General features: G+C 33.2%; 1 protein-coding gene across 14 annotated transcripts in view; it reads right to left on the bottom strand.

Moving 5' to 3' along the window:
• LOC123682733 (protein lap4) overlaps positions 1-14,710 on the bottom strand; it is a 144,748-nt gene that overhangs the window by 1,423 nt on the left and 128,615 nt on the right. For 3 of the 14 annotated variants that reach the window (XM_045621505.1, XM_045621525.1, XM_045621518.1), the window contains 10 exons: positions 13,902-14,447; positions 10,449-10,559; positions 10,209-10,388; positions 8,935-9,330; positions 8,221-8,499; positions 3,620-4,870; positions 3,216-3,318; positions 2,788-2,932; positions 2,146-2,428; positions 810-1,055 (listed from right to left, as the gene is read on the bottom strand). In XM_045621505.1, coding sequence (XP_045477461.1) covers positions 810-1,055; positions 2,146-2,428; positions 2,788-2,932; positions 3,216-3,318; positions 3,620-4,870; positions 8,221-8,499; positions 8,935-9,330; positions 10,209-10,388; positions 10,449-10,559; positions 13,902-14,447 — 3,540 coding nt within the window. Of the gene's footprint in view, positions 1-758; positions 1,984-2,145; positions 2,429-2,787; positions 2,933-3,215; positions 3,337-3,619; positions 4,871-8,220; positions 8,500-8,934; positions 9,331-10,208; positions 10,389-10,448; positions 10,560-13,901; positions 14,448-14,710 lie in introns of those variants that run through there. The other 11 variants (XM_045621568.1, XM_045621581.1, XM_045621512.1 and 8 more) reach the window with 10 other exon arrangements.

The following is a 14,710-nucleotide window of genomic DNA, read 5'->3' as shown; positions in this document are numbered from 1 at the left end:
CAAGTAGAAAGCAAATCAAATTATTTATAAAAGTATAGAAAAAGGCATATCAACATATTTTAAATATTTGTTCCAAATAATATATTACATCAAATAGAATAGATAAAGTTTTGAAGTGAAAGTTATGTACAAAAAAATAAACTTAAAATAATTTTTTAATGAGTACTCAATTAAATATAGAAGCCAATTATTTGTTTCAGTGAATATGGCAATAAGAAGCAATAACGTCTATTAAGTTCAACTTTAAATAAGTTTGGGCATATCCATACTGGTTTGATATTAATTATTAATGAGACTTTCGTATTTACAAACCCTGTAAATTAAATTGAGAATGGCAACAAAATTACTTTTTTCAAAGGCAACTAACAGGACACTTATGGAAACTGTACGAAACTTCATATTCAATAAAGATTGATACTCCCATGTCACTGTTCTGATATTGAAGAGCTATATTTTCAACTGGTCAATCACATTTTCTTTATGTGTAAAACTTAATCTTTTTTTTATTGTTCTTATTTAATAAATAGCAAAATAAACAATACGTTGAAATAAAAAACTTATTGTCTACTTATCTGAGCTAAAATGATTATAATATTTTTGAGCGTTTCTATTTCAATGTCACCTGATATGTCTTAGGTTTAAATTTTGTTCAACAATCAAAAATATCTACATGCACAAACAACTTTGTCATAGCAAAGGCTTCTTTTTGCCATAAACAACCCAAAAAACTACATAGAAACGTGTTAAAAGAAACTAACCATAGTGCAAAACATTGTCATGCTGAATGGGTCAATCAATCCAATCTATACCTCTTTCTCGATAAGTTTCTCCACGTACTCTACAGTCCTAACCCTCGTCTCTCCTGTCGTTTCATCCACGAATTCTTCGGTTTTCTGGATTACTCGTTCATCCAACACCTTTTCGCTTTCCCTGACTACCAGGTCTCTCTCGGCTTTGCTTCGGACTGCAAGCTTCGGGAAGTCCGCGCTAGATGGCTTCAACTTGATATTGCATGCAACGACGCCATTGGTGTTAGTGGAAGGACCGTTGTAGGCCTGGACATGTTCAAGGTCCAGTACGAAGTTAGTTAATGAATGCGGTTAGTTACAAAAAATGGAGGAAAGTCAGTAACAAAAGTGCCTTAGCAAATATCTATTATTCTATCTATATCATTCGAATGCTACAGTGTTTGCTATGTGGTGAATTTGTATTTAACACCGAATTCAGTGCGTGGTTAATCGTCTTCATGAAGTTCTGGCTTCCGATCTTCATACAAATATTTAATCATTTGAAAAATAGCTGGAAGATCTCTCCTTCAGGTCAGGGAATATGAAATATCGTAAAATATGGAGATGATGTGTTTCAAGCATAGAAAAGGTGGAAAGAAGTATATTTGAGATGTGACTCAGAATTCCTTTCCAGATAACGTATTCATTGTAAAGAACATTCAGAACATTTCTGAACCCTCTAGTAACTCACTTTAGTTCATAACCACTATATACCGAGAAACATGATTTAAATTAGAATTAGTTCCAGAAATCTTTTAAGAAGCATCTCCATTAATTCTTCAACTACCCAGTATTCTCTTATCTAATAATTAAATTTTTTTCGCTTCCAGAACACCTATTCCAACAGCATCAAACTAATGTGTAATTTTGTATAATGTGTCTTTATGATTTATTTTTATTTACATTGATGGAATATTTGTTTTAATTTTATTTTATACATTATTTGACATGAAATGAGGTTGAATTATAATTTTATTTCAGAACTATTTCTGATTTTTCGAAGTATTTAATAGTTTTATAACATATGGAGCAAAATTTCATATAATAATAACCAATTGTGCAAATTTGTTTTGATTAGTGAAAGATGTGACGCTTTTGAACAGAAATATATGAACAAATGTTGGTATCCTGAGAGGTTTTAGTGACATGATACCTATTTAAAAAGTGATATTGATTTTGGATTCGAACACTGCGCCTGCAAACAAAAAGCAATCAAACACAAATAAAAATATAATCAAAATATTTGCCTCGGCCAAATACAACACTAATTACTAGATACAAACCTAACATCAGAACCCTTGTTAGTTCATACATGTTAAAACAACTGGAACTATGTTGAATCTTAAAAGATACTCACGTCATCTTTGTGGTTGTCAGAGTTGGGAACAGTTGGTACTTCGTTGGAGTCGACCATGTCTGTCATTGATTTAATGACCATTTGAGCTTGGATGGCGTCTTGTTCTAAAGACTTCAGCCGTGCTGCTCTCCAAGCCGCTCTTTTCTCCGCCTTTTTCTGTTTTGATTCAGCCGGTGAGAGGTTCGCTTCATCTTCGTCAGTCAAAAGACCACTTTCTTTGAGTTGGTCCTTGAGACGTCTTTCGGCCTTGGCCGTCCTTACTATACCTATAACACTGGACGGCCTACAACCCATAAAACAACAATGAATAACAAACGTTTGAAAAACCAAGTCCAAAACATATTTTTAACATCACATATCTATCTCACTCAGTCTGGATTCGAGTTTATAAAAGACATGGTGACAATAGAGTAGTTCAGCATTCTATGCTCCGATCAGCTGCTAGGGGGACATGCAACTACAAATAAAGCGTACATATATCCCGTTGGATGGATACACTAATTTGAAGTAGTTGTCAGTAGTCATGACCAATCAGAATACTATTCCAGTAATGTGAAGCGCCGAATGTCCCCCTAGCAGCTATACTGCTCACTTGAGTTCACAGGCCAAATTGACTTCGTTTTTTGAAGCCTGTTCACATACCTTGTGTTAGAAGATCCCACAGAGTCATTATCGGAATGATCTGCAGAGTTGAGATGCAGAGCATTAAGATCTCTTGCGATCAGTTTATCCTCCTCGGCTTTTAATTTTTCCAATTCATCAGCGCTCAAGTAACTGAATACTTTTTCTGGAAAATAAAACATACTGGTAAATGATCTGAATGCATAGAAAGTCATTATACAAGGTGTTTAATTTTTACTTCGGGAAACGTGATTGTTCTGCACATTAAATTAACGAGAGAACTTTATCAAAACGTATATCTAGAAGATACACCTTCAGAAGGAGAATTTTTGAAGGAGGTTTTTCGTCTTTGAAACATTGTGAGGTAATACATATTATCAAAAATTAATTATTAAACTATGTTTAACGAAATAGGAAACATCCTTTAATATAAAATAAGATTTTTGTACCTGGTTTATTGGGCTTTTGACTTTCCTCCATTGCAGACTCGAAAAACTTCTTCCTATCGCTGACAGACGATTTCACATTATTATTTTTTGGAGAAGTTGGCGGCTGTTGGAACAATCGAAACTAAATTAAATAATTAAAAAAAATAGTGCAACAAAAAAGTGTAAGATAAAATAAAGAGTATAAAAAAATACTAAAAACGATCTATAATTTTTTTCACTGCAATTAATTTCTACAAGACTACAACAAACAACAAATTTCTATTAGTTTCATTATGATAAATACGTCTTGACTCTTGAACCTGTTAGTTTGTTATTCATATCGGAACACTGAAACTCAGTAGGATGGTTGTACATTCATTACCCTAAGACGGCACAAACGTATAGATAAAGAGATACCGACATACCTTACTTGAGGTTTCGAACATGTTAAACTTTTTATTGAAAATCAGCGATTTAGGTAGTTCTGTCAGTTTTGAATCTGGTGATTCTTTCTTTGAATCCATAACTCCTAATTTGTCTTGACTTTGAGATCCCCTCATTGCAGTTTTTCTAAGAGGAAACTTCGGTTGGTTTATCCTATTCAAGGGAGGAGGACTTGTTGGTAAGGGAGGTGGGATTTTAGAGAACTTAGTTTTAGGTGTACTAATTTCTTCAAAAGGAGGCGCAGATTTCGGTAGAGGAGGTGGTATATCATGTTCATCTTCTCCAATGATTGCCTCGGTTTCAGGAATTTGATTTTGCTCTTTAAAGTCCATAGAATTCTCGTAAAATGGTGAAGTGAAAGAGAGTGGAGGTGGTTTACTTGCAAAGTTTTCATTTTGGAAAGTGGTATCAACATTTTGTTGATAATAATGATTTTCATCAGACAAAAAAGGATTGCTGCTATAACTGTAATTTATAAATGGATTGTAACTGAATCTTCTATCGTAAGATATTTCAGAGTTTGGCTCTGAAGGAAGTCCAACAACATTGTGATTTTTGTAGGGTAATGTTGAGGATTTTGGATAATTTTGATAGTAGGGCAACTGTTGTGCATAAGGATGACTAGTAATTCCTTGGGAGTACTCATAGTTTGTTAACGGGGGAGGTTGTTGATTGGTAGGTGGCAAAGTATTGTAGATATTTATCTCATACTGATGAGTTGTTGACACTTCTCGTCTATCTAAGGAGTCGAAACTCTTAGACAGCGAAGTCGTTCTACTAGAATCTTCGAAAATTTTGAAACTATGTTGTTTCAAATGGGCTTCATTTACAGGAACAATTAAGGGAGCTTCGGTTAAGCTATCCTTGGAGGCTTTTAGATCAGAATCACTTGAGAAGAAGTAATCTGGAGGTGGTGGCAATATGAGGTCATCTATTGACTTCGATTTTTCAATTTTCTCTTGTTTTTTAATCTTTGGTATATATATTTCATCTACATTTGGCGGTTCCACAGTATCAAGGACAGTTTTAACGTGAATATCGGTGTCGAAACCGTCGTATTTCAAGTTTTCTGTTTCATCTTCAATCAATGAGAGACGAGGTAAATATGTAATAGGTTTTGGGAGAACAATTGGCTTGGAGGCTTTCAAAACATTTTTATCCTCGTTTTTCTCCAATATTTGGATATTTTCTTCTTCCAGCCTTTGAGCCTCTAAGCAGGATGGTCGTGATTCCTGTTAAAATTCGAGGTTATTATTTAACCTTCTTCTTTTTGAAACCTGCCACCTTGAAGCTAGCAAACGAAATTCAACAAAAAGAAACAACAAACATAAATGGAATGAGACGAAACACATATACCAAAAATATATTTGCCATTGAAAATCACATTGTTAAACTCCTTATTGACATAAATAAATAGACAATGCTTTATTCTGATAACAGTTAATATAAAATTTGAGACAACAGATAATTGGCTAGGCTATAAATCGCCTTTTCTATAGGATATATGTGAAAATAAAGATTTCAAACACAATGGAGTCATTTCTTAAAGAAATAACAAGGGAACATCTTGCTTCAAGGAAAATTATCTACTATAACTTTCTTGTCGAACAATAAAAAACCCATTAGCAGTTGAGTTTGAACATGAAAATTCTATTCTCAACATAATGCACAAATAAAACATATCAAATATCTAATTTTCTCTACGAAACAATTCAACTATCGGAGAAAGATCTGTTTCCATTTATTTATTTTTTATTACTGAATATGATCTGGAATTCAGTTACCTAATTATTTTCTGAGACATCACTTTCAGAGTTAAAATGTTACACTAGCACACAAATAGATTTGAAAGACGACAAGAAACCAACATAATTAGAAACAAATGAATAATTTTTGAGTTAGAGCTAATCATTTTTGATTTCCTCATAAATATTAAACCCATACTTCTAGTTTTTACTTTTTGAGGGAAAGTAGAACAGGGATGGTTGATTTGCTTTCTGATTTTTAGGTAGCAGAAAATTTAGAAAATTTGAATCACACTTGAGATATACAGACATAGTGACTCAAAAAAAACTTGATATTGGAATTTAAGTTATAAAATTAAATACTTGCATGCATAAATGAATGAATTATTGCACAACTTCTGTTATTTGAGTAACAAATGCGCTAACTTTTCATTTAAATGAGAAATTCTAAATTTTCTTGAGTCATCAAGTATGTTGGTATTTTTCCCAGATTCTACATGAATTTTACTCGATACCAGGATGAATACATTCATAATCAATCAACCAATAATTTTATTCCTTCCTTATGAAAAAATTATTGCTCACTAAAATGGAGAAAGGTTATAGATGCACTGAAAACTGATTGGCAGTAATACCTAAATATTCTTCAGATAAAAATTTGGTACCTTTGATATGGATTAACTTATTTGATTTAATAGTAACAATTGGTTTCTTATGATTTAGAACATATAAGCCACTGAACACGAGACATCAAAAGTTGACGGCTTGTTTTAGTTATTATATACAACGGTTTAGTAAGGTCCTGCTATTATGAGCACCACATTTCATTTAAATAGTTTAGGATTATCTTGTGATTTTGCTACTGAAATTAATTTGAATAATTTATGGAGTATAGTTTTCCCCAAACGATAGAGAGAAAAAACAATAAATAATAATTATATACAAATCAAAGTAACAGTTTTTCAATCAAAATATCAACAGATATTTCCTGAAAAGTTATTTTGAATTCTGGAAACTTATTTCAAATGATGAATATATATATTGTATTACTCAAAAACATGTAAATCTATATTATTCAGCAGTAAAATCACATCTATGTTCATAACATTCTCAACAATTAAATTATTTATCTTACAGCAAAATTTCACTCGAAAATTTTTGTTATGGTGAAATCATCTTCACACTCTGCAATAGAAAAAAATATGTTTTTATTTTATTTTTCTTTTGAACAACAACATGCCCATGCCTAGACACTAATCCATGCTGATAGTAGTAAGATTCTTTTTTTTTTATTTATTGGAGATCTAATCTAGATGTAAAAGTGATGTCAAGAATAATAAGGTTTTTAGTATTATTGGGAAATTCAATATGAAAGTTCATTAATTCCACATCACATCTTTCACTTCATCTATCAGCAGTTGATCCAAAGTTTCAACATCACCTCCAAATTTAATTTTATCTACCACGGAAATATTGAAAGTATTTGACCAGAATGAATTTTGAAAATTATATACGAATACTGTATAATGAAAACTAGGGGAAAATAAGGCATCTTTCTTCTAATGTACGCCATCAAAAATGTGCAAATTTGACAAAGAGTTCCAATTTGTCTGTTTGAAATATTTTCATCACTAAATTTAGCCCAGTATCCAGACTTTTCTGTTTATAACTAGTATAAACTTTTCTGAATTCGATTCAGAAAAAACCCTAAATTAATTGGATGAATATTAAAAATTTCAATTCCTTTCTAGGGACAAAGTTTGGGAACAAATATAGAGCATTATTATCAATACGCAAAGGAGGTATTGAAAAGGATTATTTTTCACATATATTTCCTTCTAACAAGCATTAAAAGAGGAAAGCATTTGTCTTATGGAAGTTTTTACATGCGGATCAATATATAAATCACCAGGGGAAACAGGAAACAAAAGCCATCACAAAATATTGAACTACATTTCAAACACATAAGCACATTAGAAACATGAAACTGTAAATATAACACATACTCAAAGAAGAATAGAATTTACTATAATTGTCTACACAGCTGAAAACAGTTTTTATAATCATGAAGTCGAATTGTGTTTGCAGTATATAGTGTTTATATTCTAACTTCAGTAATGAAGGAGAAAAGTTCACACATACTCAAAGAAATTCAAGAGATGAATAGAATTCACAGTTTATACAGACGAAAAGGATTTTTTGTATTCATCAAGTTGAATTGTGTCTATATTATTCAATTTAATAACATGGAAATGATAAAAGCAATTTCATTTTAAAACATATTTATTTAAAAAACCATTAAGGAGCGATAACTTCGTCGAAATGTAGCCGTGGAAATATGATTTCAACCTAATATAATCCACATTGGATATAAGAAAAATAAATACAAAACATAATTGAAGGATTTCATAAAAAAACTATAAAAAAGAGAACATGTTGGCGAAAACTAAGGATATAAAACAACGAAACCAATTTAAATATATGTATTTGGGGATTGAGATAAGTTTTATTGTTGCAAATATATATACATAATAAATTATAGAAGATTAAACTCAGACATATGGGAAAAAAATTAAAGTTTCACAAAGTTGGACTATTCCAAAGATTCTTTATCTAGAACTGTGTAATATATAAGAAAAACCAGGGGTGTAACTAGAGAAGAATAAGAACCTATTTTCCTTGGAAAAAAGATTGAAAAAAAAAAGATAAGCATTGGCTTATCTTTTATTTTGTTTTCATCAGTGGTTCTTCATTACTTCTTGGAATTAAGGATCTAATTAAATTCTTGGAGTATGTGTACCAAAAGTTTATCACTCCACTAAAACATGTCTACTCACAGTGGTAGTTTGTGGAGCCAGCGTGTGTTTGCTCATCACAATGGTGGTTGTTTTGAGCTCTGCAGAGTTCACAGGCGATTTGGGCGGAATTGAATTCTCCACAGGTCCCTGATGAGCAAGTGTTTCCACTGCTCTGACAACATCCAATACTTTGTCGGCTGGAGAAGCTGCTTTGTGTTCTATGAGCGACAGATCCTCCTCTGAAGTGCTAGGAAGACGTAACCTTTGCTCTGCCTCTTCCTTCTCAAACTGGACCAGTTCAGACTTCATACGATGCTCCTTAGAGAAAGAGAAAAAATAATGAATCCACATATATACTCACTATTATTATGAAGAATTGGAGCTACAAGAATGTGCCCTACTATAGTACTTGAGATTATTATAGATCCTCTACATCTAGTGATCTAACCTAACCTAACCCATAAGACCATTCTCAAAAAACCTGAGGAAGGTACAGATAACGAGAGAATTAAAAAAAGGGACCTTTCAAACTGAAATACCATTAAATCATCAGGTGGTTCAAAAACCATCACAAGAGCCGGAGCTGGAGTATTTGGGAATTTTAATATTTTATTTTGATACTTTGTAATTTTTCATTATTATTTCACCTTTACCCCTGAATAATTCTTCGAAATTTTTTCAAAATATCTTGATGACATTTCAATAGCGTTAATTTACTGTTGTTGACTCTTGATAAAATAGCGTTTGAATTACCTGTTGGATGTCCTCATCTGGTATGTCCAAAGAGCTGACACTTTGCGATCTACTACTAACAGATCCTCCCCTCGTCAGTCTTCCTTCGGCTATAGCCCTGTCAACATCAGCCCTATCATAACCTTTACAGACAATCAATCTGATACGGTTGCCGCAAGACCTTAACGCATTTACAGCCTCTTGATGGGTGGCTCCTAACAAGCTTCTACCGTTAACTTCTATCAGTCTCATGCCAGTCTTGAGCCTTCCGTCTCTTCTAGCGGCTCCAACGGAGTTTATCTTGGAGATGAAGACGCCCTCATCTGATCTGTCCAATGGGTTGCCTCTCTGTCCATGCAAGCCTCCTTTGATATGCATGCCTAATTTTTCATTATCGCCCTTCTCTAGTAGCAATTCCTTGAAAAGAAAATTTCTGTGAGTATGAAACAAGCCACTTCTTTTGGTTTTTGAATAGAGGGTGTGACTTATCTGAGATGTAAACCGAGAGAAGAAGAATAGAATAGAACCTGATAATCACAAACCTTGCTGAATGAAGAAGATAGAAGAATAAATTTGATCATGGTTTGTGTCAATTTGTATGAATGTAGGAATTGTTTAGTATAATAGTGAATAGTGACAATATCGTTAATACTGGAGAACAAAATAATCATTTCTATTATAACAGCAGAAAAAAAAAGTAGCAAATTGTTTCTTGTTATTTTTTGGCCGTGCATAATAATTATATATGTATACATTTCATTTACAATATATGAATCCAAGTGCAAGAAATTACTGTTTGTCTATTCCAGTGAGAGCATTTTGCAGTGAATATTCTGTTTCTGTGAAAATGAACAATACCCAATTCACGGTAACGGTTATCTATAGTTTTATCTAGACACATTGTCAGTTCAATCCCATGTTTGTACAACGAGCTGTAGGAGAGGATATCCTTTAATAACTTACCGTAGGTTCTAGATATGATATCATGAGTTGCTTGAAACAAAGGTGAAAGAGATAAAAGATTATAAGGTGAAATATCAGAAGGAAATGTTTTATTGGAAATATGTCGAGTTACAAAAGAAAATACTATGTAGATTTTTCGATGAACAAAATGAATAATTATGACTACAATAGATTAATAAAATCACTGCAGAGGTCAAAGAAAAACAGACAATTAATATTTGTACATGAAGGAAAACAAAAACAACAATAGAATATTTTGTTCAAACTTGAAAAAAAATCATGATATCTAATGAAATGAGGCACCGAGGAAAAGATCCAGAGTTCTCACTTACTTGATATCCTTCAGGAAGGGGATCATGTCGCACTGTAAGAATAATTGAGTCTCCAGGCCTGAGAAGTTCCATTACAGCCTCTTGATGAGTTGCATGGGTTACATCAGTTCCATTGACCTTTAGAATTCTATCCCCCACCCTAAGTTTACCAGAATTGGCTGCAGTGCCTCCTGGTACCATCTAAAATAAAGGATATAATTCATGCGTAACTTTCTAACAAGTGGAATCCTTAGGACTTACATGTGATATGAATATGCCAGGCTCTTTAGCACCGAAAGGAATACTGGAATGATCTGTTCCACCGATGATGCTGAAACCCAAGGATCCTTCTGCTTTGCTCAGTATTACGTCCTACAAATTTAATTTAATTTGAAGAATCAATTAATCAAGTCTTGATGAAAAATTTTATAACAATTATGATCGTACGACATTTAATGTGAATGATACTCTCATTTTCTAATTGAATTTTCGAGGTTGTCCACTCAATTCTCAAACAAGATACTTTTTCTATCTACAACATTGATACCTGAAACCTCAAGGTCAAGCGTTGTATAGTTTAAGTCTTAATAAATTTATGAAAATCTTATTTCATCACTAGAATTATTATCAATACAAGAGGTAACTTTTGGATTAAAATTTATGATATGAATTCAAAAAGAGAAATTACTGTAGAAAAACTTCAATAATTGATTAAATTACAAAACTCGTATATTTTATTAACGCAATGTAGAGTACAAAAAAAATTTGATTGGTCTTCATGTAATCTCAAAATGAAGAGAAGTATTAATTCGGAATATACTGAAATGCACTTCTACTTCTTTCTGAAACTTAAATCTAAACACTAATCAACTAAATATTTATAAATCATTCTTGCTAAAGATACCCATATACTTATTACCTCTACTGAAATTCTTTAAACCAATTTATCTGTGAAATTCAAGTTTTTCAATACAAGTACGTGAAAAGATGTGCTTTGTACCAACTAAAATACAATTGAGCGAGTAGTGACAAATGGCATAGTGAAGGTAGAGATTAGATCGAATGAAGCAGGATAGGGAAGGAGGAGAAGCCATGTATTCACCGTTCGTTTTTTACCTGCATCCTGGCTGACCATCTATTGGAGTGAAAGGCCCAGTATTAATCGATCTACTTACATTCGACATCACCAAATACCAAACTACATTGCGTAATATTACATCTGCACTACTTGATAATTATTGGGATTAAGACGGATTCAACTACTCAAATTGATATAAAACATCAGATAAAATTAATCATGCATAAAAAGAGATAAGAAACAGAAAATCTCCAAGAGATATTTAGGTTTTGAGTTGATCAATAGCGATTTGAATTGTAATATGATCTTGACAAGCTATCGAATCAGTAAGAAAAAATACATTTGGAAGATATTACTGAAGAGTTAACAAAAGAAATTTGTGGAACAAAGCTACTTCATATAATAATGAAAGACATGTCAATTAGAAAATAAATTGCTTCACGAACTTACCAATACAAAATGTAAACAAAAATGCTATTACCTAATTAGTTTGAAAAAATTGCATGCAAAAACATAAATAATATATTAAAAATTCAAATATCAGGTATCAAAGTGAGATGCATATAAAGTAATGTTTTAACTTTTTTCTTGAATTTTGATAATAGTGAGAACTGATTGGAATTATATTCAATTTAGGTTTTATTTTTTATTTTAGTGATGAAACATTAAATATTTTCAAAGAGTTCAACTTTGACTTGAAGAATAGTAATGATTATATTTGAAGAGCATATAATTTCAATCAAGAACTTATATAATGTGGGATATTAGTTAAACAAATAGGTGAAAAATAGTGACAAACTTGAAGTAGAGAAGAGCAATGTATTTCAAATTTCTTTAGTTTATGTTGCGTTTAGTGTAGTTTATTTACCGCACTTACACTCAGTTGCAGGAACGTTCATTAAAATTTAATCCCGCCTTAAACTTTTAATACTTCATTAAATGCCGCAGGTAGCCAATAGGCTCCTCGTATTGGAGAATTAAAATTTTAATGAACGTTCCTGAAACTGGGCTTTAATGTCTCCTTTTATTAATGAAATCTACTAGTCATTCAAAACAAGGTTATGTTCAACCCTGAACAACGCAAATTGTAAACAAAGGAGTTGAATTGAAGTTCTATATAGCGAATCGAATTTCGACTGAGAATTCGTGAAGAAAAATATAAGAAACTCAATTTGGATCCCTTTCAACAGTTCTACTCATAATGAGGAAATCTTCAAACGAAAATTGAATGATTGTTGTAGAATGTCGTTAGAATGTCACATTCAAACACTTTTTTTTAAATAACCGAAAAAGGAGGGATAAATATGAATATTTAAAATTTAAACGGTTTCGTTTCTATCGTACAATATGGCAACATCGACTGAAGATTACATGGATAAAAAAGGACATTAGATCTGTTATTTTGATTAGGTAAACAAAGATAGCTATTATTTGAGCAGAGTACAGTAGGAGCCAACGATCAAGGAATAGAGAATATCATATTTTGCATTGAATGGGTTGTACAATCTTACAAGGCGCTGTTGTCGCTTTGTTCAGCCGTAACGAAGCGCTTTAACCATTTTTGAAAATAGTTTCTGCAGATAATTTGAAAAAATCGCGAATGAAAGCCATATCAACTAAGTTTAAATTTGCATTTGAAATATTAAACTGAATTGAGAATTCCCCATTGAAGAAATGGTTCATGAAATATTATTTACGAATCTAAATGATTCTTGCCTAATACAAATACAATATTTAGATATAGGATAAAAATAATAACGTACATCTGCGTAAAATATTGAATATTGCTGTCGGAATAGAATTTGAAAATTACTCATCTTGGGTATATGTGTTTCACTTATTCAATAAACTGAATTCCACGAGAGGTTTTATCACCTCCTTCACTTATAGGTTCATAAAGGTTTCTGTTAGAAAGGTTGCAGCTCAACTATTAATTATCTGGAATACAGATGCCAGAGTTCATAGTGATCTAGTATAAAAGCAGAAAGTTTCGCTATGCAAAGTCATCAATAGGGTCAAATAGTTATTGTCTCTTACATATGATGTGAGTACACCTAACAGTTTTTACTTTTTAAAGGTGTCTGGCGAGGAATTTCCACTATGGCAAGTCTGTCAATTCAGATGACATCTTTAGATAGTTTATCAAGTAACCTATGTGAATTCAGCTTTTATTTTATGACACTATGATCTGAATGTTTCAGTGGCGAGCTCTACTTGTCCATATTGGGGACATTGCGTACACAACTTCCAGTTTTTATACTTTGACGTAAGTCTGGTAACCACAAGCATTCTCTCTATAATCTACGATACTATTTTAATTTAACATTATCATCCCCATTGACATGTTTTATAATATGTATCTATCTATCTATAATCCAAGTGTCAAAATAGACACATCTATTGAGACCTAACCTAACCTAACCTGAGTGTCAAAATAGACACATCAAGTAGGCGTAACCGAAAAGGCGTAATTGTGTGAACTATCCCTAATTTCACCGAGGTTTGTAAACGGCTGGGTGCTAGCCACTATACCACTATACGCGGGTGCAGTTCAAGGGTGGTTAGAAAGTGAATGTCATGCGTGTCAAGTGATTATGAACAGGAGAAGGTACATTGTTATTGCAACACGGGCATACCTCGACGATCAGCGGGACTGCCAGTTTGTTATCTGTGATGCGAGTAACGGTCGTTTCGGTGAAAGTGCTCTTCGTGATGGTTTCGGTAACCCTCCCCGGCCCCGTGGGGGCAGGAGGGAGCTCTATGGGGGGGTCGGGTCTTTTGACCGTGACCGTGACGGTCTGTCCGACCGTATCGGGATGAGTTACAACATTGACTGAGGGATTTTTTTTAAGGAAATGATCGGGAATCATGGCTTGGAACTCCTCGTTCGTGATAGGCCTCGGCAGTACCTGTACGTCATCCCCCTCCAAGGAGGATGTGGGCGTGGCCTTTTTGTGATTGACCTGCGGGACGTCATCGGGGTGCACGTGGTTGGCTGGCTGCTGAGGAACATGTTTCGGCGCGTTTGTGACCGTTGGTGGTGGGGATGCTGCTAGGGGTTGGGTGTCGTTCTGAGTTAGACGTCTCGGCGCTGGTTTAGGATGGTCGCCGACGGGCGTCTTCATCGAAGCGTCGATTCCGTTGGTTTTGGGTAGTTCTGGTTTTGGAGAAGATTCAGGGGTCTGGAAAGAAGAAACACTTTTATAACATAATGAAAAAGAACAGCTTATCTATAAGTCTTCTTCCACCTATATATGGAATACGGATATATACACACACATTGTCAAAAGTCTTGACCCCCTAGGTTTCTCAAGAAAAAAACAATGTTCTGGAAATGAGAAGAATATTTTCCTCAATTTCAACTGCAATATATTCGATATAAAAATCTTCCGTTTGTTTCTCTTTGCTTTATGCAGGATGAGACAAAATAGGAAAAATGAGAAGA

Source organism: Harmonia axyridis, chromosome 1 (genome assembly GCF_914767665.1).
Source record: "Harmonia axyridis chromosome 1, icHarAxyr1.1, whole genome shotgun sequence".
Classification (NCBI taxonomy): Eukaryota; Metazoa; Arthropoda; class Insecta; order Coleoptera; family Coccinellidae; genus Harmonia; species Harmonia axyridis.
Note: the sequence above shows the minus strand (reverse complement) of the source record. Positions and strands in the feature narration are given on the sequence as shown.